The sequence below is a fragment of the Pelophylax lessonae genome, assembly GCF_965119305.1.
Source record: "Pelophylax lessonae genome assembly, chromosome: 4".
Lineage (NCBI taxonomy): Eukaryota > Metazoa > Chordata > Amphibia > Anura > Ranidae > Pelophylax > Pelophylax lessonae.
This window is the reverse complement of record NC_138771.1, coordinates 295,654,856-295,680,683: the sequence shown is the minus strand read 5'-3', so window position 1 is coordinate 295,680,683 and position 25,828 is coordinate 295,654,856. Positions and strand designations below refer to the sequence as shown.

The 25,828-nt window shown below is 42.9% G+C and overlaps 1 protein-coding gene across 1 annotated transcript in view; it reads left to right on the top strand.

Annotated features, from left to right (window-relative positions):
- The window catches only part of LOC309552619 (dynein axonemal heavy chain 3-like), a 1,537,563-nt gene that overhangs the window by 298,719 nt on the left and 1,213,016 nt on the right, over window positions 1–25,828 (top strand). The window contains exons 8-9 of the mRNA XM_082253560.1: window positions 888–1,031; window positions 3,575–3,739. Coding sequence (XP_082109686.1) covers window positions 888–1,031; window positions 3,575–3,739 — 309 coding nt within the window. The remainder of the gene's footprint in view (window positions 1–887; window positions 1,032–3,574; window positions 3,740–25,828) is intronic.

The window sequence follows — 25,828 nt, the reverse complement described above, 5'->3', positions numbered from 1 at the left end:
TCCCAGATTCTCAGATAAGATTACTTTCTGCCTGAGGTTTTCTCATCTTGCTCACCCCCCATTTATACATATTAGTATTGTTTCAACCTAACATTTTATCTTACCACTTTGTGCCCAGGCACTTTTCAGAGGAATGTGATAAGATGGATATAGGGCTATTGCCTGATAGAAAACCATTACCCTTTAGGGTGAATACATGACCTGCTGCACAAAGACTTGACATCCCATCCGCTTTGTGCCTTGTGATTCCATTATTCATAGCTTCCTTCATTCTGCTTCTTGTCACTGTGTAATTGATGCAATGCTTACCACCCAAATACACAGCACTGATCTTTTTTTCAGCTTTAATTCCTTTCTAGTTTATCATAAATAAAATGATGCAATGATGCCTTTCTGTTATTTATTTTATGTAAACATCAAACATAAGTATTTATTGATTTCATTCCAAAAAATCTTTATAGATGGAGAAACATTTAATCTAAGTTTATCAAAATAATTCCCCTGTATTTGAAGCCCGTTCCAGGTTTATCAAATAGCAATGTAGCTAGGTTTTACTGCTTGTCAATAATAAATGTTAGCATTTTTTTTACACTGTATGAATTTGCCACTTTCACCAAACTTATTACATGTGATGAAGTTTAAAATAGGTGAAGGATGTGAGAATAGCTATAAGATTTCATAAGAGTGATTTTCACACTAATATCAATAAACTGGATCATACAGTATACTACAGACATATTCATGTACAAGCTTTTTTCTAGGGGAGACTATTTAAAAGTCTCTTGAAAGACACAGGGAGGGTGGGGGGGGGGGGGGGGGGGGTTCACATGGACTAAGGAGAGTTTGATATCATTAATACTATGATAACTAGCCAGATTTGTCTTCAGCTCTCTTCCCAGCATCACTACGACTATGGAATGAGGGCAGTTAAATCTGTGTTAACAGCTGCTGGAAACCTGAAGGTTAAATTCCCAGATGAAAAGGAGGATGTGCTGATGCTTCGATCAATACGTGACGTTAATCTGCCCAAGGTAGGGTCTAGCTACAGCCACTGCTTCCATAATGTGTACTTCTGAGAAGGAAAATGCATGACAGCAAGCATAAGCTTCTGCAGTTTTGCTTTTCTCCAGCGTCATTTCATATCGATTGACAATTACAAGGCAGAAGAGAAGATAAACTGCATGCTATAGCTTAATTGCAATGTTTATGACCCCACGTGTCTTTTAAAATGTCACCGCAGAAAAGAGTAGTGGATTCATCTGCATATATTTCACCAGAGAATGCCTCTGTATCCTTTCTGGAATGTTAAAGATAACTTGATTTGTCCAGAATTGTTTTAAGACGCAGATAACCAATTTACATAAGGTTTAAAGGGACACTGTCTATTTGCCCATACTGTCTTTTGATAGATAATCTCTCGATACCTTCCTAATAACAATTGGTTGTTCAAGCTTCAGTATTGTTACATAGGGGGATGTTACATGCTCCCTAATACCTGGGAGCCAGGAGGTGGCAAAGGATTGGGGGAATATACCTTGCTGGGAGGTGAAGGGGGCTATCAGGAGACATACTTTACACTGAATGGGCAAAGCAAGGGTGTCTCTTTAAAGGAAACCTGTGCTTTGTCTAATTCCCATTGGAATACTTTTTCTTTGCTTCCTCAATGCTTCATTCAGCACTGGGAGTCAAAGGAATTTTTTACTATTTCTGCATATGGTGAAGTATATGCCTTACTTTATTTGATAGCACTAGGCCAATCAGTACTGTTACATTGCAGTTAATTGTCCTATGTAACTACGACTCTAGCAACCCAAAGCTTTTTTTCACTCCCAGTGGCTTGACAGCTTTCAGAAACAGATATTGTAAAGCAAGCTCTCCCAGCTGCAAGAGCCAGTTTTAAGCTATCTAACTTTGCTCTTTCTTAAGTATTTATCCTTTTTTTTTTTGGACTCTGTTCATGTCAACCAGCTCATCAAACCGGATGTAGGGGGGACTCTGAGAACTTCCAATACTTCTCTTTAATGTTTTATGAGGAAACAAATGCATCATGAATTCTCAGTCTTAATATGGTGCCATTTCTCTTCTAAAACCCCCTGGATTTCACCTGAGATGCACCCCACATTCTTCTTTGTGTATGAGAGCTGCCAAACTGCAGTCACTGCACTTTACCTAATAGACCTAAAATATTTGGGATCCAATGACCCCTTTTATACCTGCCATATAAAAAGTTAGCAGGTACTGTTGGACTTTCATTATGCCCTGCAAATGCTATAGTACACATATGTCAAGCACAAGACCCGTGGGCCGAATCCGGCCCTTCAGGCCATTTTATGTGGGGAGTTTTATGTCAGACTCACCAGTGTCACCTATAAACATGGACGCCCTCTGTGTTTACAATGACAGCTTTTCTTTTGGCGGCTCTCACAGACCCCTGACCTGCCCTTTATGCACTCATGGCGAGGACAGATGCCAACCACTGATCTCCCAGGAAGTTGGAGAGAGAGGCAAAGCCACCTACATTGCCAGGTGGTATTAGAGCTGGGCCTGGTAGGGGAGATGCGAGGGAGCTTTTTTCTTTTTTTTTGGGGGGGTGAAGGATGTGGAGAACAGATTTGTGCAGAGGTGGGGGATGGGGTTGAGTGGTGCACAGGTCAGGGCCAAGACGGGGTGGAAGTGAGGTGTGGACACCCTGTGAAAGAGAGCTGAATCCTGCACTCTGTATAGTGTAAACCTAAATTCTGCACGCCGCGCACTCTGAACTCTGCACTTTGTATGCCCTGAACTCTTCACTCTGTACGATGCACACTCCTGTACTCTGCATCTGTACGATGTGCACTCCTAAACTCTGCACTCTTTACGCCACGCACTCCTGAACTCTGCACTCTGTACGCATGCACTCCTGAACTCTGCACTCTGTACGCCGCGCACTCCTGAACTCTGTACACCAAGCACTCCTGAACTCTGTACACCAAGCACTCCTGCAATCTTCACTCTGCACACCCCTGAACTCTGCACTCTGTACGCTGTGCACTAATGAACTCTGCACTCTGTACCCTGTGTACTCCTATGTATCTTAGTAGATGTATAGTCTTACAGATACAATTGGCCCTTTGAGGGCAACCATAATGCTGTTTCGACCCATGATAAAATTGATTTGAACACCTCTGCTATAGTAAAATTGTCTAGAAACATTCTGTATTAAATATTAAGATTTAAAATAAAAAAAAATTTACAGCAAAAGAAAAAGATTGAGATCAGTTCATAACTGCCTTAATACAACAGCTCTAGTTAAACCTAAATGTTTTTATTTAGTATATACTGTAGATAGATAGATAGATAGATAGATAGATAGATAGATAGATAGATAGATAGATAGATAGATAGATAGATAGATAGATAGATAGATAGATAGATAGATAGATAGATAGATAGATAGATCTATATCTCAATTTGGAAGTTATTACAAAAAATATTTACATTGTGACATAGAGGGCATATTTATTTACTTTGTACGTTGAATGTTCAGTGTTTCTAATCTTTTTTTCTTTTTTTTCTTATTATTTTCAATTTGCAGTTTTTGTCCCATGACATTCCGCTTTTTGATAGCATCATTTCTGACCTTTTCCCTGGGGTTATTGTGCCAACTCCTGACCATGGCAGTCTGGAAGTGTCCATCAGGGAAATCACCAAGAAAATGAATCTGCAGCCAGTCCCTTGCTTCATCAAGAAGATAATACAAGTCAGCAAATGTTTCTCTCCTTTTCCTATATACGTTGTTTTTTTTTTTTTGTTTTTGTTTTTTTTCCCACAAAAATGCCATATTGTGACAGGGTCCTCAATTACCAAATGCAACATATGCACATCTTTATTAGATTATGTTACTGCTGCAGATCTGTTCATGATATATTCATGGAAAGGCTTTTGGTTATGCTAAAAGCTCCCCATGAAAGGGATATAGTAAACTAGTACAAAACATACATTCTGTTTCAGTGATTCAATAAATTTGGCAGCATCAAAGTTAAACAATGTTTATAAGTGAATAAATTGGCAAATCAGGTGAATTTGTTTGTCTAATCCACTGTGCTAAAGTTAAATGGTGAATCATTAAATAAATACCCAATATAATGATCATTAGGTGCTATATGCCATCCACATAAATACTATACATGTCCAATTCATTATTTAGAAAAAAAAAAAAAGTATAATATTTAAAATAAAAAAATTCAAACCCATATGCTAACAAAGTGCCATTCCTCAGGTGCATAATTACCATCAGCTAATTAGGGTCAAAAGTATTTCCGTAAAGTGACAGTGTATATACAGTCACTGGCCACTTTATTAGGTATACTTTGTTAGTACTTAGTTGGACCCCCTTTTTCCCTCAGAACTGCCTTAATTCCTAATGGCATAGATTCATCAAGGTGTTGGAAACATTCCTCATAGAGTTTGGTCAATATTGACATGATTGCATCACGCAGTTTCTGCAGATTTGTCGGCTGCACATCCATGGGATGATTTGAGCTTTGTGACATGGTGCATTATCCTGCTGGAAGTAGCCATCAGAATGGTCAGCAACAATACTTAGGTAGGCTGTGGTGGCGTTTAAACAATGCTCAATTGATACTAAGGGGACCAAATACAAAGCAGGATAAATCCATGCTTTCATGTTGTTTATGCCAAATTCTGACCCTATTATCTGAACGTCGCAGCAGAAATTGAGACTCATCAGACCAGGAAACGTTTTTCCAATCTTCTATTGTCCAATTTTAGTGAGCCTGTGCAAATTGAAGCCTCGTTTTCCTTGTTCTTAGCTGACAGGAGTGGCACCCAGTGTGGTCTTCTGCTGCTGTAGCCCATCTGCTTCAATGTTTGAAGTTGTAATGTTCCGGTACCTTTGGTACCCTAAATTACACTTTCCACAAGTGTATGCGCCCTACCATTTACTTTTGGAAAGGTGCGCATACACCTTTAAGACTGGAGCTGTCATCACTCAGCGCCGGACTAGATGGCTATTTAAGGCGTCGGCTCTCACTCACATGTGTTCGTTCAAACAACCTTATCTGGATGCTAACCTTGCTTGAAGCTTCCATGCTTGCAAGCTTACTTCGCTGACGGAACCTCGCTGCGCTGATCCCTGTATCCCGCTACTGGATCATCTGCCTCTCCTGAACCACCCTTCGGCTGTATCGCTAATAGTGCTAAGTACCCCGCAGGGGAATTCTCTATAAACTTATACTAAGCTTACACTATCTAGCTCTGCATAGTAGAGACTGTTTATCACATCTGCATAAACTAGATTGCTAGCTCTTGAGACTACTGCTACTTTTCTGCACTGGGTTGATCTCTTTTGTATGTCCACCTGCTATTCTATCATCTGCTATCATACAACATTGTTAAACCTTCCTGCATCCATCTGCTACTGTCTCACCTTCAAGTGTCTATCACCTACCACCTCCACTCAACCTATCCCTCAAACCTTCATCATTGTGTTACCACATATATAAAGTCACTCTAGGAACCAGCTTGCTAATTGTGTGTATTTACTGGCTGAAATAAGACCTTCCACACATGATGAGTCATTGAGGTTGGGAATGGTATCTCAGCATATCTCTTACATGACAACTGACGTGGAAACTATTTCTGCAGCTGAAAATCCACACCATACAAGAAACGCAGGAGCGTTACAGAAGTGTTGTGCCTTCAGAGATGGTATTCTGCATAACTTGGTTGTAATGAGTGGTTATTTGAGTTACTGTTGCTTTTTTATCATTTTGAACCAGTCTACCCTTTCTCCTCTGACCTCTGACATCAACAAGGCCTTTTCATCCAAACAGCTGCCACTCACTGGATATTTTCTCTTTTTTGGACCATTCTTTGTAAACCCTAGAGATAGGCCATCTGGCACCAACAACCATGCCACATTCAAAGTCACTTAAATGCCCTTTCAGCCCATTCCGATGCTCGGGTTGAAACTTCAGCAAGTCATCTTTACCACGTCTAGAGGCCTTAATGCATTGAGTTGCTGCCATCTGATTGGCTTATTAGCAATTTGTGTTACCAAGCAATTGAACAGGTTTACCTCATAGCATAAAACTGTTTAAATACATATGTTAACCACTTGCCGACCGCCGCACGACTATCTACGTCGGCGGTCAGCCCCTCACAGGCAAACTAACGTAGGGCTATGTTGCTTGCTTGTGAGGGTCTAGGGAGCGAGCGCGCGCCCCCGGGGGCGCGCTCCCGCTCCCGCGTGGTCACGGACCCCCCCGCGCGTGTGACCAGCGGACCCGATGTCCGCCGGTCACTCGGCGATCGGCGGGGGAGAGGGAGAATGTCAGGCAGCTTGTGTAAACAAACTGCCTGTCATTCTCCTCGCTGCAAAGACACTGATAAAACGGATCTGGTATGTAGATCCGTTGATCAGTGTCCTTACAGCTAGAGCCACAGCCAATCTCAGTAGAAACCACGCCCCTAGGGACACACACAGCCCCTCCCTTCCAAATAAAGTTAACCCCTTCACTACCAGTGTATTTTTACAGTAACAGTGCATATGTATAGCACTGATTACTGTAGAAATGTCACTGGTAACCCCAAAAGTGTCAAAAATGTCAGTCAAGGGTCCGATCTGTCCGCCGCAATGTCGCAGTACCGCAAAAAAAATCGCAGATCGCCGCCATTACGCGTTAAAAAAAAAAACAACAAAAATGACAAAAATCTTTCCCTTTGTTAGTAAACGCGATAACTTTTGCGCAAACCAATCAAAATACGCTTTTTGCGATTTTTTTTACCAAACATAGGTAGCATAAAACAAATTGGCCGAAAATTTTTAAAAATTTTGATTTTTACATTTTTTTTTGGGGGAATTTCATATAAAAAAATGTGAAAAATATTGCTATTTTTGCAAAATTGACGCTCTTTTTTTGTTTATAGCGCGTGATCAAAAAATCGCACAGGTGATCAAATACCACCAAAAGAAAGCTCTGTTTGTGGGAAAAAAAGGACGTCAAATTCGTTTAGGTACAGCGTCGCACGACCGCGCAATTGTGCGTTAAATTCACGCAGTGCCGAATCGCAAAATACCCCCTGGTCGGAATGGGGGTAAAATCTTCCGGGGCTTAAGTGGTTAAAAAACACAGACTGCACTTTTTAATAAAAAATGTTCAGCCTAGCACTTAGGAATAGAAACCTATTTGTCTGAAGGAGCCATGTACCATTAGCCTTTCCTGCTTCTGTGCCTCCATACGCTACACCATGCAAACCTTGCTCCGCCCAACATGTTTTGTCTCATGAGACATCAGGAACAGTCTCCCTTTTCTTAAATTTCTTCATATGTCCTATGATTTGCAGCTTTTGTATAGCCAATGATCTTCCTAAGTACATCATAGCTGAACAACAGGGGGCTAGAACCAGAAATGTGTGAGGATAACAGTTGCATAGCAGCTTTTTTCCTAATATAAGGAAAAATGTATGCCTTAACTGGATATTTTTAACAATTTCCTTTTGCATTACTGCAACACTTGGTAGCACAAATCATTTTGTGCAATGCTTTTTAGTGCCATTTATTGTGAGTGGCATCCCAATACACAGCTATAGTGGGTGGTAATGTAGCCTCATTGCAACAGATTGCAATATAGTGCACTGCATTAAAAAATAAGTGCAGCACTTTTTATTTGTCTGTTACTTTGCATTGGCAGCCCATTCTCTATAAATGTGTTGCCTTAATTAAAAGGCAATGCAGTTACCTTCCACAACAGACCACAAGGCCTGCCTAAGGGAACCTTAAAGCATCCAGTTTTTTACTTTTTACTTAAAGGGCAACTACAAAAAGAAAACCGGAAAAACAATGGAAACTTCATTATACTTTTGTATTTAAAATGGTTATAAACGAGAGGCCCGCTCTACCCTTTGCTAGGGAATCCGACGTTTGGGCCTGGTTGTGAGGGCGGCAGGTTCGGCGCCCTGATTAGGGAGGGTATCTTCCAGGTATCACACTTCGTCTCGGGTACGGGCTGGCCGACTCTCTGCCAGCTGACTTCCCTGAGTGGGAGATTTCGGTTGCTCAGGTGGCAGGCCCTGCAGCTTCTTCACTTCCTTGGAGGCCTGGGCGAGCCCTCGACATTTGGGCGAGACCTGACGCCCTTTGAGCAGTTCCTGTCCACACAGGGCCACTTGCCGCATGCCCTCTCGCAGATTTATGCCCTGATCTCGGACCCTCCCGCGGACTTTGCCCTACCGGGTATCCTTAAATGGGAAAGGGAACTGAACCAGACATTCTCTGAATCCCAGAGGCGAAATATGATCCGTTTCTCCCTCAAATCTTCCATCTGCACGAAGATACAGGAATCCAACTACAAGGTCCTTACACACTGGTACTTTACTCCGGCCAGACTGCACCGGTTCTTCCCGGAGGCGTCCGACATGTGCTGGCGTTGCCATCAGGAAGTGGGCACCATGTCCCACGTTTTCTGGTACTGCTCTAGGCTTCGGAACTTCTGGGCCGAAGTGCGTCGTATCTCCCAACTGATGACAGACCGGGCTGTCCCCGACGACCCGGCATTCTTCCTGTTGCACTGCACGGGCATGGCTCCTAAACGCTATAAAAGCTCGGTGTTGAGGCATCTTGCCGATGCAGCGAAAGCATGTATCAGCCTCTGCTGGAAGAGCCCCTCTCCCCCGACGATTGCCCTTTGGTTGCAGAGGGTCAAGTGGATAAACGATTTGGAGGACATGGTGCTCACTGCACAGGGCAGAAAGGAACAGTACTCCAAGACTTGGTCCGTCTGGAATGTATTCATATTCTCTGCTGAGGGGATGGCACTTCAGGGACTGACCTCGGGACAGGAGCTGTGATTGTCAGCGGGGTCGCCCGCGCAGGAGGACACTGATGACACCTGACTGGCCTTCCCCACTTACCCACACCACGATGTGTCTCCCGGTCTCCCGGCGTGATGCCGGAGCTTCCCCCACTGCTTTCTTCCCCCCCCACCCTTGTCCCCTACTCACTCCCCCTCCCTTCTTCCTTTTACCCTGGATGTTTGCATTTATCCCTCTATTCTATCGCTCCAGATGTTTAATGGAAACACCTTTGGATGTCTGAGGTCCCGTGGGCGTGAGACTTGTTGCATCCTCCTAGCACATCTTGAGACGATTGCAGTGATTGTCTTGAGCTTAGTTGATTGCACTCTACCGGTCTGGAAAAAACGGGAATGTTTACCTCATATGGATATTTTACGGGTATGCTGTCTTCCCCTATAGATTTTATCTCTGCTGTCATGCACTTTCTGGGATTGCTGTTTACCGATACCGTTTATTGTATCCTGTAGTATTATTCTTTTGTTTGATACTTGTTTTGATCTCTTGTATGACTTATATAAATAAAGAATTTGAAAAAAAAAAATGGTTATAAACGGATGCAGACACTTGGAACTGTTAAATAAATAAAAGATAACCATCATTAATATTGGTATACATAATCATAAGGTGATAATGCATACAATCCATTAGCATCATATATTATATATGTGGTAAACAGATGTAGCGGCAACATTTCTCTGTCGAATCTCCCCTGAGAAATCTGTAAATATAGACCACATGTGGAGCAAGGCTATTACTCTGCTTTGTAACCATAGTTGTTCTCCAGATGCCTTTAGACATAAAAGGTTCCTCTATTTTACATAGTGAATAATGAAAAATAAGCTCCTGAAATGTACATATTTTTTAACACCGCACACACACAAGCTGACAATAGGTGGTCCAATTTCTCAAGTATTGCAACAGATATTGCTGTTTACAAATCTTAAAATGCATGCAGAGGGAAGTAAACTTTTAAAAGTGAGCAATTTTATAAAATGAGCATCCATAACACTGGTTACATAGCCAAATAGTCACATAGTTGGTCAGGTTGAAAAAGGATTCAATTCCATCTAGTTCAGCCAAGAGAAAACAGTAAATAGAATGCATAAATAGAAAACCTCTATGTAGAACTCTATACCCACATTTGAGCCAGAGGAAGCTAAAGGACCCTATAAAACGTGGTACAATTTGCTCCAGAAGGGGGAAAAAAATCCTTCTTGATCATTTGAGGAAAACAGTTTTTCCCTGGTTTAACAAACTCTGGAGTTATTTTGTCTGAAAGGTTAATATTCAGTTATATGTTGTGCATTTAGGAATGCACCCAGCTTTTTTTTTTTTTTAAACAATCTACTGAGCTGGCCAGAACTAGTTCTTTATGGAGTCTATTCTATATTGGCACAGCTTTTACTGTGAAGAAGCCTTTCCGTATTTGGAAGATAAATCTCTTTCTCTTCAGAAGTAAAGAGTGCCCCCTTATGCTTTGTAATGACCTTAAGCAGTTTCCGCCGGCTAATAGCAGATTGACACAATGAATATTTTCACTGTTAAGACACAATGACTACAACATTTTTATTGCTCATGCTCTCAGTGCTTTGGTATAGTTTTTACTGTTAATGTATGTTAACTATTGAAAATCAATAAAAAAGATGAAATAAAAAAATAGCAGATTGACGGGCAGGCGGCGGTTTTGTAATCCTGAGTGGACGTCATATGATGTCCTGTCAGGATGCAAAGATCTGCATCAGGATGCTGTCCCGGGGCCATGCAGAGGCACAATTTGTCACCACCCATGTCCATGGGACACTCCTGATGACCAATCAGAGTACTGGTTCGCTGTCGGTATCATGTGACCACTGTGAGCAATCACAGCAGGTCACATGACAGTTGTAAACAATGAATGGCTTCCTTTCATTCCATCCATTGGATACAACTGTGTTGCTAGCTGTGATTCGTCAGTGTAATCACATAGTACAGACAGGGCCAATCACAGCCCATCTGCCCCATGTGATTGACTCTGGCCAATCACAGATAGTGAAAACAAAACAAACTGAATTAATCTGTTTTATTCAGTAAAATTATTGCTTGTCCCGAAACATGTAATCTCCATTACCACCTCCTTCCCCCCCTTGTGGCGTTTAATTTTTATCCCACCATCATCTCCTCACTTCCTGGATATGTTGGTTGTTGGTGTGTGATACACCAAGCACTGTGGGGCTGCCTTCACCATCCGTCTTGCAGCCTGGAACGGACTCCCGTGACCTGACCGTCGCCTGCTGATGACGTCATCTGCCGGCGCCGCTCGAGACCGCTGAGGCGAGGAGATGCTAGCTTGTTGCGGTCCTGCGGCCGGCTCATTCCACAGGGAGATGTGCTTCTTCCCACCACCCTCAGGCCACGGATCTCCCTCTCCTCCACTCCTCATGTGTGGTCACTCCCTGGGTTGTCTCCACCATCTGTGAGATCTGAGAGATGTTTCCATCTGCCTCCCTGACTTCCACCATAGGTACTGCCTATCCATTGGACATATCCTGTTTACTAGCATTCATGCCAAGTTTCACATTAAAGGAGACATTTTATCATTGTGACTATTCATCATTGCGACACTTTATTTGTGACTCCTGTGCCCACTTGCATTTGTTTTGGGGAGCGCTTATATTCCTATCCATTTGTTGTGTTTCTGTACTTTTCTCAGCTGGATCTTAGCATGGGACAGCTGCACCCCTGACATGGACTAACTGGCACCTTACACATGGCCGTCCATTCCATTCAGCTTGATACCACAGGTGTTTGGGTTTTCTGATCATCCAGTTTCCAGCGCCAGGATTTTTTGTGTGTTTTTAGGCACAGCTTTAAGCATTTGCAATGTGTAAAAAAAAAAAAAAAAATCCTGATCACTTCCCCAGAGTAGTATATTGTTCCTATGGTAAAATTATATTGCTCTGGTCACAGTGTGCTAAAAAGAAAATTGTAAAAAAAAAAAAAAAAAAAATGTATATTATTTTTGGACTGTCACCAGTCAGTGTCCCTGATTACCACTACACTCATTATATGATAATGCTGTACTGCACTGGTGACAGTATGTAATAAAAAAAAAAATAAATAAAGATATATATTTTTAATTTCTTCATTTTCCAAAAAATTCTGACAAAAAATTTATAACTTAAAAAAAATTGCCATGCCTCTTACTGAATACCTTTTTGACTGTCTACTTTCCAAAAATGGGTCATTTTGGGGGTATTTGTACTGTCCTGGTGTTTTGGGCCTTAAGAAATGAGATAGACCATCAGAACAATAGGACTGATCAATTTTCAGATATATCACATAGTTTGTGGGCTCTATTTCTTTCAGACAGACTTAATAATGTACACTGATTTGGATTATTTTCACCAAAGAAATGTAGCAGAATACATTTTAACCTAAAATAATGAAGACCAAAATTATATAATAGCAACAAAGAAAAATGCATTTTTTTTTCAAAATTTTTAAATAAAACCCAGAGGTTTTTTTTCTGAAATTTTTCTCTTTATGTATAAAAGTGTTTCCACCGCTGTATATACAGATATACTGTAAATATGTAGAATTATATTTAAACCTAGATAAGTTATACATTCACAGTGCCTGTGCAGCACAGCTTATAGCATTAATAGTTTGATATATGACTTTCTAGCCAACACCTTTAAATTTAAACTAAAAGTCATCTCTGATCAGAAATGTAGATTTATGGCTCTGTTTTCCTTACATTTTTCCCCCGATCTGAGTCATTTCACACTACAGCAAGTTATATTATACAAAACATCAAGTTTTCCCAAAGTGCCCTGTTTAGTGAGTCAGGATCTGTTTCTCGGGGGCGTGGTTTGATGGTGGACTGACCTGCGCTATTCTGAGGCTCTAGCTTTCCTCTCAATCCTTCACGGCATTCTGCAGTGAATCCCCAGCTGAATGAAGTGATTCTCCTCCCTACAGCTGCTAGCACTTTTCATCTCTACAGCCATGGTGAAAATCAGGCAGAATAAATAGGCAGCTGTGGCTGAGAAGATGTCCCCTTCACTGCGGCCTGCTCTTCTCCCGCCACAAACCGACTCTCCTGTGCTCCTCCCTGCCTGTCTCCCATGCCATGCCAGCAGCCTCCCCCCTCCTGGCTCTCTACATTATTCTTATACTGGAGGGGATGTGGGGTAACCAGTGCACAGAACCTACCCTTACACAGATCATGCAGGACTGCAGGACTACATTGACCTCACAGATTGAGACCAATCCACATTGATTGTTCACTACTAAAGCAAGATGTCCAGAACCTGCGTGAGAGGGTTAGCACAGCAGAAGAACATATTAGCTCCTTAGAGGACACGGTTACTCCACTTTCTGTCCCAGTCCAAATGGGCAGTACCGAAACGGCAACCCCTAAAGTTTAAATAGATAATTTGGAAAATATATTGGGGTGGAACAACCTGTACTTTGTGGGCTTTCCTGAATGCTTGGAAGGGGCAAAACCCAAATGCTTACTATCTAATTGTGGCCGGAGGTACTTGGGGCTGATGTGATACCCATGACTTTCACTATAGAAAGAGCATACCACACTCCTCTGCATCCTCCTCCATCAGGATCTTCTCCTCATCCATTGATTGCACAGATGCTAAACTTTCAGGATAAAGTGGATGTTCTGTGAGCTGTCAGAGAAAAAGGAAAACTCCACTACAATGGCAATCCTATTTACATCTATCCTGATTTTTCAGTGAAGATGCAATGCCAATATCCAAGGAATGCGACATACTGGCTCAACAAGCTCTTTGGACCCCCTCTGAGACAATGCCACCAGTGATCATCTGATTTAATGGCTAAGAGGATCTCTCTTACAAATGTCTTTTGTCATCATCCCTGCAGTCATCTTCTGCTTATTTTATCCCCTTAGTACTTGTTGGAAGTTTTGGTTTTAACTACTCCACCACACTGAGAACTTTACTTTTCCTTGATGGGGGGGGGGGGGGTAGGCTGGTGCTATATACCCTAATAGGCACTGAGAACTGCCCACATTTTCTGCTTTTAATCGCTGCTTCCCCTTTGCTGCTGCTCTCATAGGACACTTCCCCGAAGATCCTTATACATTTTTTTATTAAGGGTTTGAGATAAGTCTGTACAACAAAAAGTATACATTATAATCATGTAATTTAACAATGTAGGAAAAAGTAGAGTTCTTACATCATTTTTAATACAAATATAAAGCAATCACAATCTCTTATCCCAATTTATCTGCAGTACCCTACTTCTATTCCTATACAGCCAACTTGTCTTCGTGATAGCAGAAGACACGTGGTAGCAGATGATTGGGTGTAGAGGGCCCACAATTTAGGATAGCAGGTCCAATAAGAGGGAAATGGAAGTTACCATCTCTATGAACCAGCAGATCTCCAATGTGTAGGCTGTCCTTCTAGGTGGACACTGCTACCCTTAAGAATTATGAGTGGATATCTGAGCACCTAAGCATCGTTCCTTTTTGGACCCCATGTGATGTTGTAGGAGGTCTGAGTCCTCCCCCTCTCTCTCTTTTCTCCCCCCCTTACACACACACTCACTGTTGCTTCACCCTACACCTGTCCATCATTGGTGTGTGGGGGAAAGTGAGGACACTTTGTGCGAGCTCTTCAGAGTAATTCCGGGTATGTAATTCCTCTGCATGTGGAGCTGATCAACCAGGATTTTAAATAGAGGCGACCTTATGTTTGAAATTGTGACGCAATACATGAATATTATAAATTGGAACTTTGGTCTAAAGACCCCTGAGGAAGACTTATTTGAAACGCGTAGCGTCTCCAGAACCAGACTTTCAGGTTCCTCCATGTTGTCGTCACATGTTCAGTAGAATCATATTTAGTCGCCAACGTTTTTAAGTTTCTCTTCAAAATTGTAATCTTGTTACATTTTTTCTGTTCAATTTTTTGTATTATGTGTTTAATAAAATTTTGAAAATTTTAACATATGAGTTGGTATCGGGTATAGTCCCATTAGGGGGTTTTCCTCTTGTTTGTCTACTTTCAGTAAAGGGACGAGGGTCACTGTACTTATTTTTCTCCTTTTTACACGCCCAGCTCCCACACCCATTTTTTCCTATCGATTCAGTAAATATGGTCCCAGAATCGGGAAGAAAACCCTATAGTATTGGAGAGTAAAGCCATCTGACCCTGGAGCTTTCCCAGCTTTCATCGCATTCAGAGCTTGTTGAATTTCTGTCAATTTTATTGGTGAATCTAATTCTTTACAGATTTCCGCTGATAATTTAGGAAGTTGAGATAATTTAATATAGTCTTCCATCTGGGCTGCCGAAGAAAATTGATCTGGAAGGTTATATAAATCAGAATAGAAGTCTCGAAATGTCTGAGCAATTTGTTTGGGTAATGATAGTTTTTTTCCTTTAGGAGATAAGATTTGAGGGATATATGTAGCTGCTTTGATATCTTTTACCGCTCTAGCAAGGAGTCTTTACCAGATTCATATCCAATTTTACGGCTCCTTTGTAAGGAAGCTTTGGCCTTATAACTTAGAAGATCAGTCATTTGTTTCCGCACATAAATCATCTCTATCTCCGTGTTAACTGATGGGGATCTTTTATGTTTAACCACTTCCTTACCGAGTCATGTAAAATGACGTCGGCAAGGTGGTTGTCTAGATCCGGGCCGCCGTCATATGACGTCGGCCCGTTCTAGCTGCTACTGCGCGCCCCCGGCGGCGCGCAGCGGCGCGATCAGGGATGAGGCTCGTCCCTCGGACATAGCCCATCACTGATCAAGGTAAACAGCCAATAGAAATTGGCTGTTTACCACGTGATCGGCTGTGTCAATCACAGCCGATCACATGAGCGGCTCCAGCACGAGCCGCTCGTTCTCTCTGCAATGCGCGCCCCCGGGGGCGCGCAGAGCAGCGATCGGGGACGAGGCTCGTCCCTCGGACAGAGTCGATCCCCGATCTAGGTAAAGAGCCAATGAAATTGGCTCTTTACCACGTGACCGGCTGTGTCCAATCACAGCCGGTCACAAATGTCAACAGAGAACACGGTAACTAGCTGTCACCGTGTTCTCCTCCTCACACACTGATCCTGTGTGAGGAGGAGATTGTGGTAACAGCTAGTTACCAACTACAGTGCACCCTAAACACACTGATTGCCCCCCCCCAATAAAGAGCACCTGTCACTAGCCCATCAAAGTACCCGAGTACCTGTCATCAGGTACTCAGATGACAGGTACTCGGGTACTCTGATGGGCTGGTGACAGGTATTCGGGTACTCTGATGACAGGTACTCGGGTACTCTGATGACGGATACTCTGATGACAGGTACTCGGGTACTCTGACGGGTACCCGGGTACTCTGATGACGGGTACTCGGGTACTCTGATGACAGGTACTCAGGTACTCTGATGACGGGTACTCGGGTACTCTGATGACAGGTACTCGGGTACTCTGATGACAGGTACTCGAGTACTCTGATGACGGGTACTCGGGTACTCTGATGACGGGTACTCGGGTACTCTGACAGGTACTCGGGTACTCTGATGACAGGTACTCGGGTACTCTGATGACGGGTACTCGGGTACTCTGACAGGTACTCGGGTACTCTGATGACGGGTACTCGGGTACTCTGATGACAGGTACTCGGGTACTCTGATGACGGGTACTCGGGTACTCTGATGACAGGTACTCGGGTACTTTGAGTACCTGTCAACGGAGTACCCGTCATCAGAGTACCTGAGTACCTGTCACCTACCCATCAGAGTACCCGAGTACCTTCCACCTGCTCATCAGAGTACCTGACGCCTGAAGTACCCAAGTACTTGCCGCCTGCTCATCAGTACCCATCACTACTCATCAGTACTCATCAGTACCTATCACGTATCAGTACTGATCATCAGTACCCATCAGTACAGTATCACCTATCACCTATCAGTCAGTGAGTACTACTCATCAGTACCTATCACCTGCCTGTCACCTGCCCATCAGAGTACCCGAGTACCTGTCACCTGCTCATCAGTACCAGAGTACCTGTCACCTGCCCAACAAAGTACCCGAGTACCTGTCACCCTTCATACAGCCACCATGTCCAAGTCCAAAAAGGTTTATATACGTCGTCCGTTTAAACCTAAATACCGGTGTTATGGTAGCAGATAGCTGCCATAACCCTGGTATTTTTTTAAACGGTGGACGGTTGGCTTTCCGATAAGGGTGGTCCCAGCGGCGGATTCGCCGTGGGATCACCCTTCCGGGATGGCGGAAGAGGCGCCCCCCCCCCTCCCGACGCGTTCCGGTCCTTTTCCCCGCTTACCGGACCCGCCGGCAGCGGGGAAAACGATCCGGTCCCGAATCCTCACAGACAGGATGTCGAGTGAGGGCAAGCTTGCCCTCACTTGACTCTATGGTCTTGGAGGACCGGAGCTACGGAAAATGTTGTTGCCTAGCAACCAGTTTAAAGGTCCTTTTTTTTTTTTTTTTCATTTTATATTATAATTATTATTATTTTTTTTTTTTTCTATCTTTTAGTGTACTTGTGAGATCTGAGGACTTTTTGACTCCAGATCTCACAAAAAAGAGGTCCTGTCGTGCCTATTTCTATTACGAGGAATATTTACATTTCTTTTAATAGAAATAAAAATGATCAATTTTTTTTTTTTTTTTTAAACGGTGTAAAAATAAAAAATAATAAATAAAATAAATAGTAAAAAAAAAAAAAAAAATTAAAGCGCCCTGTCCCCGTTAGCTCGCGCGCAGAAGCGAATGCATACAGAAACCCCGCCCACATATGTAAACGGTGTTCAAACCACACATGTGAGGTATCGCCGCGATCGTTAGAGCAAGGGGAATAATTTGAGCCCTAGACCTCCTCTGTAACTCAAAGATGGCAACCTGTAGAAATTTTTAAATTGTCGCCTATGGGGATTTTTAAGTACCAAAGTTTGTCACCATTCCGTGAGCGTGCGCAATTTTGAAACATGACATGTTGGGTATCTATTTACTCGGCGTAACATTATCTTTCACATTATGGAAAAAAATTGGGCTAACTTTACTGGTTTCTTATTTTTTAATTAAAAAAAGTGAATTTTTTCCAAAAAAACTGCGTTTGGAAGACCGCTACGCAAATACGGTGTGATAAAAAATAGTGCAATAATCTCCATTTTATTCTCTAGGGTCTCTGCTAAAAAAAAATATATAATGTTTGGGGGTTCTAAGCAGTTTTCTAGCAAAACAACTGATTTTAGCTTGTAAACACCAAATGTCAAAAATAGGCCTAGGCAAGTGGCTAGGATGCATGATGATGCTCCTTGGATGTTCGGCCCCTCTATATGGCTAGGCTGTGAAAAAGTCTCACACATGTGGTATTGCCATACTCAGGAGGAGTGGCAGAATGTATTTTGGGGTGTCATTTTTGCTGTGTACATGCTATGTGTTAGGAATATCCTATAAATTGACAACTTTGTGTAAAAAAAAAAAAGTTTTCATTTTTTTCCCACATTTTCCAAAAACCTGTGGAAAAAAATGATATGTTCAAACGACCCATAATGCCTCATAGAATATACGTTGGAGTGTTTGCTTTCCAAAATGGGGTCATTTTGTGGACTTTTCCATTGTATTGGTGCTCTAGGGCCTTGAAAAGTGTGATAGGTAGTAAGAAAGTTTTATGTGTATTTATGCTCCTAGAACGCCTGAATGTGCTTCTTGGACGTGGAGTCTCTTTTTGTGGCCAGGCTGTGTAAAAGTCTCACACATGTGGTATCGCCATACTCGGAAGGAGTAGCAGAATGTATTTTTGGGTGTAATTTTTGCTGTGTACATGCTATGTGTTAGAAATAGCTTATAAATTGACAACTTTGTGGGAAAAAAAAGAAAAAAAAATTTTTTTCTTCATTTTCCCAAGAATTGTGGGAAAAAATTACAACTTCAAAAAACTCACCATGCCTCTTACTAAATACCTTGGACTGTCTACTTTACAAAAAGGGGTCATTTGGTCGGTATTTGTACTGTCCTGACATTTCAGGGCCTCAAGAAAGGAGATAGGCAGTCAGTACATCTGGTGTGATCAATTTTCAGTAATTGGTACCATAGCTTCTAGACTCAATAACTTTCACACAGACTAAATAATATACACTAATTTGGGTTAATTTTACCAGAGACATGTAGCAGTATACATTTTGGCCCAAATGTATGAAGAAAAATTTATTTTTTGCAAAATTTCATAATTGAAACTAAAAAAAAGTGTTTTTTTTTCAAAATTTTTGCTCTTTTTTTGCATATATCACGAAAAAAAAAACCCCAGTTGTGATCAAATACCACCAAAAGAAAGCTCTATTTGTGTGAAAAAAATGATAAAAATTTTGTTTGGTTATAGTGTAGCATGACTGAGCAATTGTCATTCAAAGTGTGAGAGTGCTGAAAGCTGAAAATTGGTCTGGGCAGGAAGGGTGTCTAACTGCTCTGTATGGAAGCGGTTAATCTCCATCTCATGTAGTAGAGAGAGCAACGAAGCCAATTTTTTCTCTCATTCTCTTTTAACCCCGGAAGCATGTTTAATCAACACACCCCTGATTATTGTTTAGTGTGCTTCCCATAGGATGCCTGTATCTCCTTCTGGGGACTCGTTTATTTGAAAATATTGTTGTATTTCTTCTGTTATATCTTTGAGGATCTCCGGGGTCTGTAATAAGCTCTCATTTAATCTCCAAAATCTATTTGTAAATGATAAAGTATCAGAAAGTGAATAAAGTAAAGTAATTGGGGCATGGTCGGACCAGATTATACTTCCAATTTCAATTTTTTGTATTGCATGTAACTGTCTATGAGGAATTAAAAAATAGTCTATTCTTGTATAGCTCCCATGAACCGAGGAAAAATATGTGGTCTTTTTCTCCAGGGTGTATTAAGCGACATGCATCTACAAGTTGATGTTTATGTCATTCTTGCATTACGCATTTGCTTATTTGTAAAGGAATAGAAGAAGATCCTAATAAAGTGTCTATTGTAGGCATTAAAGGGACATTTAAGTCTCCTCCCGTTATCAGTTGACCGTCTGAAAAATTCAACAGGTTGTCTAGAGCGCGTGTCAGAAAGGTATCTTGTTTGTAGTTTGGTGCATATACAGTTGCTTAAGTCACTCTCACCCCTCCTAATGAACCCTTTACAAAGGCATATCGTCCCTCAGGATCCAGTTGCGCTTCCTGTAGAGTCCATGGAATTCTATTGGAAATAAGTATGGAGCCACCCTTCGACTTCGTGTGTCTCTTGAATTAATGCTACATCTATCTGAGAGCGTTTTAAATCATTTAATAACATACGTCTTTTTTCAGGGGTATTAAGGCCTCTTGAATTTAATGTCATTACTTTTATATTTGCCATATTGTCATGCCAGAAAATGGAAAGGGAAAGGAAGGGAAAGGGAAGAAAAGAGAGAAATTAAAAAAAAAAAAAAAAACACAGAACCAATCCCACCCACCCAGAACTGCTAAATTAACTACTTGTTATTTGTACGCACACCCTCAAACCTAAAGGCTTGTGTGTAGTCCTATGTAGGTTCGTGGTTGGGCAGGGCCTCAAAGTGAGGTCCCGGCTCTCTCCCCCCCCGAACTCCCCGGACTCTTTATACTCTAATATTTTATAATCAGCAGAAAGCCATTATTCTATTTTTATCTCTCTTCCCTCTCAGGGAGCAGCCCTCTATATCCTTTGAGCATCATTAACGCATTTTTAATACTAGTAACATAAAAAAAAAAAAAAAGTGAAAGAAGGGAATCTCTTGGTTTCCTATCTGGATAATACAACAAATTTTATAGTGCTCAAAAAAAAAAAAAAGTGATAAAAAGTGAAAAAAAAAAAGGGGGAAATTCCTCGATCCCCTATTTAGCGTGTGTAAATAATTTTATAGTGTAAAAAAATATATATATATATATTTATACCCAATGTTTATAAATCTTGTACATTGTACATTGTTTATAATCCAAAAAAAAAGAAAACCCCAAACCCTAAGCACCCCAAGTGTCAATTCTAAATGTATATATCTTAAGCAGTGAAATAAAAAAAAAAAGAAAACATCAAAAACGTGACTATAGTGGAAAAAAAGGGGGGGGCTCCAAAAATATGAGTACTAAGAGGGAGGAAACCCCTTTTTTTCTTTATATAGCTTGTGCAATGAAAAAAAAAATTCAAAATATTAAAAATAAATAACAAGAAAGGAGGGGAATCAAAAGTAATATTTTAATACCATCCTCATAATATGTAAATAAATCTAAACACATGCCTACCATATATACATGTTTATAAATCTTGTACATTGTTTATACCCAATGCTTATAAATCTTGCACATTGTTTATACTCCAAAAAAAAAGAAAAAAAAAAAACCCCTGACCCTAAGCACCCCAAGTGTCAATTCTAAATGTATATATCTTAAACAGTGAAATAAAAAAAAATCATCAAAAACGTGACTGTAGTGGAAAAAAAATAAATAAATAAATAAAAGGCTCCAAAAATATGAGTAAAAGAGGGAGGAAACCCCTTTTTTTTATGTGGCATATTATATTACATAGTATAATTTAAATTTAAGAGGGATAATATCTTATTTGACTTCTCTTCCTACAATATGTAGGTAACCCGATCTATAGATAAACCTCCTCTTCTCCATCTTTCTCCAAAAAAAAAACAAGAAAAAACCTACCACAGCAAAAAAAAAAAAAAAAAAAAAAACACCAGTTGTCCACCTCACAAAGTGAATGAAGGGAACCTCTTGTTTCTCTATATACAGTGTGTACCGAAAGTATTCAGACCCCCTTAAATTTTTCACTCTTTGTTATATTGCAGCCATTTGCTAAAATCATTTAAGTTCATTCTTCTTCCTCATGAATGTACACATAGCACCCCATACTGACAGAAAAACACAGAATTGTTGACATTGTTGCAGATTTATTAAAAAAGAAAAACTGAAATATCACATGGTCCTAAGTATTCAGACCCTTTGCTCAGTATTTAGTAGAAGCCCCCTTTTGATCTAATACAGCCAGGAGTCTTTTTGGGAAAGATGCAACAAGTCTTTCACACCTGGATTTGGGGATCCTCTGCCATTCCTCCTTGCAGATCCTCTCCAGTTCTGTCAGGTTGGATGGTAAACGTTGGTGGACAGCCATTTTTTAGGTCTCTCCTGTCAGGATCTGTGTCATTACATGGGTCACCTGCTGGTGGCACTGTTGTTCCTGGAACTGAGGGGCGCAGTTCCAGGGCCCACCAGCGGGTGTCTCCCAGCAGCTGGACTGTTCTTTTAATTAAGCTGCACCTGAGGAGGACTGCTGAGGGAATATAAGCCCGCCCTTCACTGAGGCTCAGTGCTTCAGTATTTTCTCTGCTAGCCGTGTCCCTGTCTGAAACCTGTATCCTGAAACCTGTATCCTGAAACCTGTATCCTGAAACCTGTATCCTGATCCTGAGTCCTGTTCCCTGCATCCTGCTTCCTGTACCTGGCTCCCTGCTTTCCTTGTCTCCTGTCCCTGTCCTGTCCTGCTATTGTTTGCTCCATCCCTTTGTATATAGTTTGTTAGGTTCTATTGGGGTTTTGTACTGTTATCATTTATATTTTGTTTACGTGTTTATGGTCACTGGTGTTGGTATTGGAGTGTGTCATTTTGCTTAATAAACTTATTTACATCTTTATCCATCTGGGTCCTGATTCCTTGGTGCAGCCAACTGATCTGATCACCCTTGCTGGATGCCTGCATGTGGTATCCCTGACAGAATACTGAAGCCACTAACGATCAGATCGGTTGCACCTGGGAATTAGGAATTTTCTGGTTGTTGCAAGATGCAGTCAGAGGAGGTCTTTTATTTTTCTTTGCTTGTAACAGAAGACAGGGAATATTGTCGCCAAATTTTGAAAACTTACACTAGCGAGCAGTTGTTGGAATGCATCCGTCTGGCCCACTCGTTTGTTGACAAAGGCAGAGTTTTGTTCAAAGAGATTCAGCCACTTATTCAGCTCTGTGCAGAGTTGGCTTTATCTAATACCCCTAAGGGTGGTGATGATTATTCTCCTCCTTTTAGTGTCTCTCAGGTGGTATCTCTTGTGTGGCTCTTGGAAGATGATAAACCCTATTTTATTGAACATTATTCAGTGTATTCTCCAGAGGCCCTGTTGGATTGCATGAATGCTGTATATTCTCTAATCAGACAAGGGGGTTGTAAATTGAGTTTTGTTCAGGCCTTATTGCAAACCTGGTCAGATCTTTCCAATTTAGCATCAGCTAACTCACACCAATCCACTTCTGCCTCTGGACACCAGTTTTCTCAAAGTTTATCCTCTCCGTTACCCGTAGCAACCACAGCTGCAGTTAGGTATGGTTTGCTTTCCACTGCTTGTTCATATCCTGGCTTAACGAGTTGCACTTTTCCTGCATTTAACTCTGTGAAAACTTCCTCTACTACTCTGTTGCCTCTAGCAACCTCTCAGAAATTCTCCTCTGTAACTGTCTCTCCTTTTCCACCATCTCCCAATACTGCCATTTCCCTTCTATCTACTTCACAATCTATTCATAGCCCTGCAACCACTAGCAAGATTTCTGTATCTAAACCTAAAAAGAAAAGGAGATTTTTCCCAACAGATACAATTATACCTGTTACCCAGCCTGCTGATCCAGTGCCCGCTAATCTGGTGCCTCCTACTGAGCCTGTTGATCCAGTGCCCACTGATCCGGTGCCTCCTACTGAGCCTGCTGATCCAGTGCCCGCTGTTCTGATGCCTGTTGTTCCAGTGCCTGCTGATCCAGTGCCCACTGATCCGGTGCCTCCTACTGAGCCTGCTGATCCAGTGCCCACTGTTCTGATGCCTGCTGTTCCAGTGCCCGCTGATCTGGTGCCTCCTACTGAGCCCGCTGATCCAGTACCTGCTGTTCCGGTGCCCGCTGATCCGGTGCCTCCTACTGAGCCTGCTGATCCAGTGCCCACTGATCCGTTGCCTTCTACTGAGCCTGCTGATCCAGTGCCCGCTGTTCTGATGCCTGTTGTTCCAGTGCCCGCTGATCCAGTGCCCACTGATCTGGTGCCTCCTACTGAGCCTGCTGATCCAGTGCCCACTGTTCTGATGCCTGCTGTTACAGTGCCCGCTGATCTGGTGCCTCCTACTGAGCCTGCTGATCCAGTGCCTGCTGTTCTGATGCCTTCTGATCCAGTGCCCGCTGATCTGGTGCCTCTTACTGAGCCTGTTGATCCAGTGCCTGCTGTTCTGATGCCTGCTGATCCAGTGCCCGCTGATCTGGTGCCTCTTACTGAGCCTGTTGATCCAGTGCCCACTGATCCGGTGCCTCCTACTGAGCCTGCTGATCCAGTGCCCGCTGTTCTGATGCCTGTTGTTCCAGTGCCTGCTGATCCAGTGCCCACTGATCCGGTGCCTCTTACTGAGCCTGTTGATCCAGTGCCCACTGATCCGGTGCCTCCTACTGAGCCTGCTGATCCAGTGCCCGCTGTTCTGATGCCTGTTGTTCCAGTGCCTGCTGATCCAGTGCCCACTGATCCGGTGCCTCTTACTGAGCCTGCTGATCCAGTGCCCGCTGTTCTGATGCCTGCTGTTACAGTGCCCGCTTGTCTGGTGCCTCCGACTGAGCCTGCTGATCCAGTGCCTGCTGTTCTGATGCCTGCTGATCCAGTGCCCGCTGATCTGGTGCCTCTTAATGAGCCTGTTGATCCAGTGCCCACTGATCCGGTGCCTCCTACTGAGCCTGCTGATCCAGTGCCCACTGTTCTGATGCCTGCTGTTCCAGTGCCCGCTGATCTGGTGCCTGCTACTGAGCCCGCTGATCCAGTGCCTTCTATTCCGGTGCCCTCTGATCCAGTGCCTCCTACTGAGCCTGCTGATCCAGTGCCCTTTGATCCGGTGCCTTCTACTGAGCCTGCTGATCCAGTGCCCGCTGTTCTGATGCCTGTTGTTCCAGTGCCCACTGATCCGGTGCCTCCTACTGAGCCTGCTGATCCAGTGCCTGCTGTTACATTGCCCGCTGTTCTGGTGACCACTACCCAGTCTGCTGACCCAGTGCTTGCTGTTCCAGTGCCCGCTGACCCAGTGCCTGCTGTTCCGGTGCCTGCTGATCCGGTGTCTCTCACTCAGCCCGCTGATCCGGTGCCAGCTGATCCCGTGCCCGCTGTTCTGGTGACCACTACTGTGCCTGCTGATCCTGTGCCTGCTGATCCTTTGCCTGCTGATCCTGTGCCTGCTGATCATGTATCTGCTGATCCTGTGCCTGCTGATCCTTTGCCTGCTGACCCAGTGCTTGCTGTTCCAGTGCCCGCTGACCCAGTGTTTGCTGATCCAGTGCCTGCTGAGCCACGGTCTGCCGCCCTGTTTGATGTGCCACTGTCTGTTGCCCAGCCTGGTGTGCCACTGCCGGATATCCTGCATGCCGCTGGCGCTCCCCTGCTTGATGTCCAGCTTGCCTTCAGTCCCAGTGTTGGGACATGTGTTGCAATGAGGGCAGGTGTATCCCTAATGTTACGCCTCTTCAGGAACTTGACCTGTGGGGTGCCAAGACGGCTTCCAGACCCTGGTGGTGGGGCGCATGATCAATTGCTGGACTCTGGTGGCACGCCTTCCGGCAAGTTAAAGGACTTTGGCCTAGAGAGTGCTAGAAGACCCGCAGACATGGAGGGGAGACCTTTTTGGACTTTTGGGGTAGAAGCACAATGGAGCGTCCGGAGGCCGCTCCTTAAAGGGGGGGAACTGTCAGGATCTGTGTCATTACATGGGTCACCTGCTGGTGGCACTGTTGTTCCTGGAACTGAGGGGCGCAGTTCCAGGGCCCACCAGCGGGTGTCTCCCAGCAGCTGGACTGTTCTTTTAATTAAGCTGCACCTGAGGAGGACTGCTGAGGGAATATAAGCCCGCCCTTCACTGAGGCTCAGTGCTTCAGTATTTTCTCTGCTAGCCGTGTCCCTGTCTGAAACCTGTATCCTGAAACCTGTATCCTGAAACCTG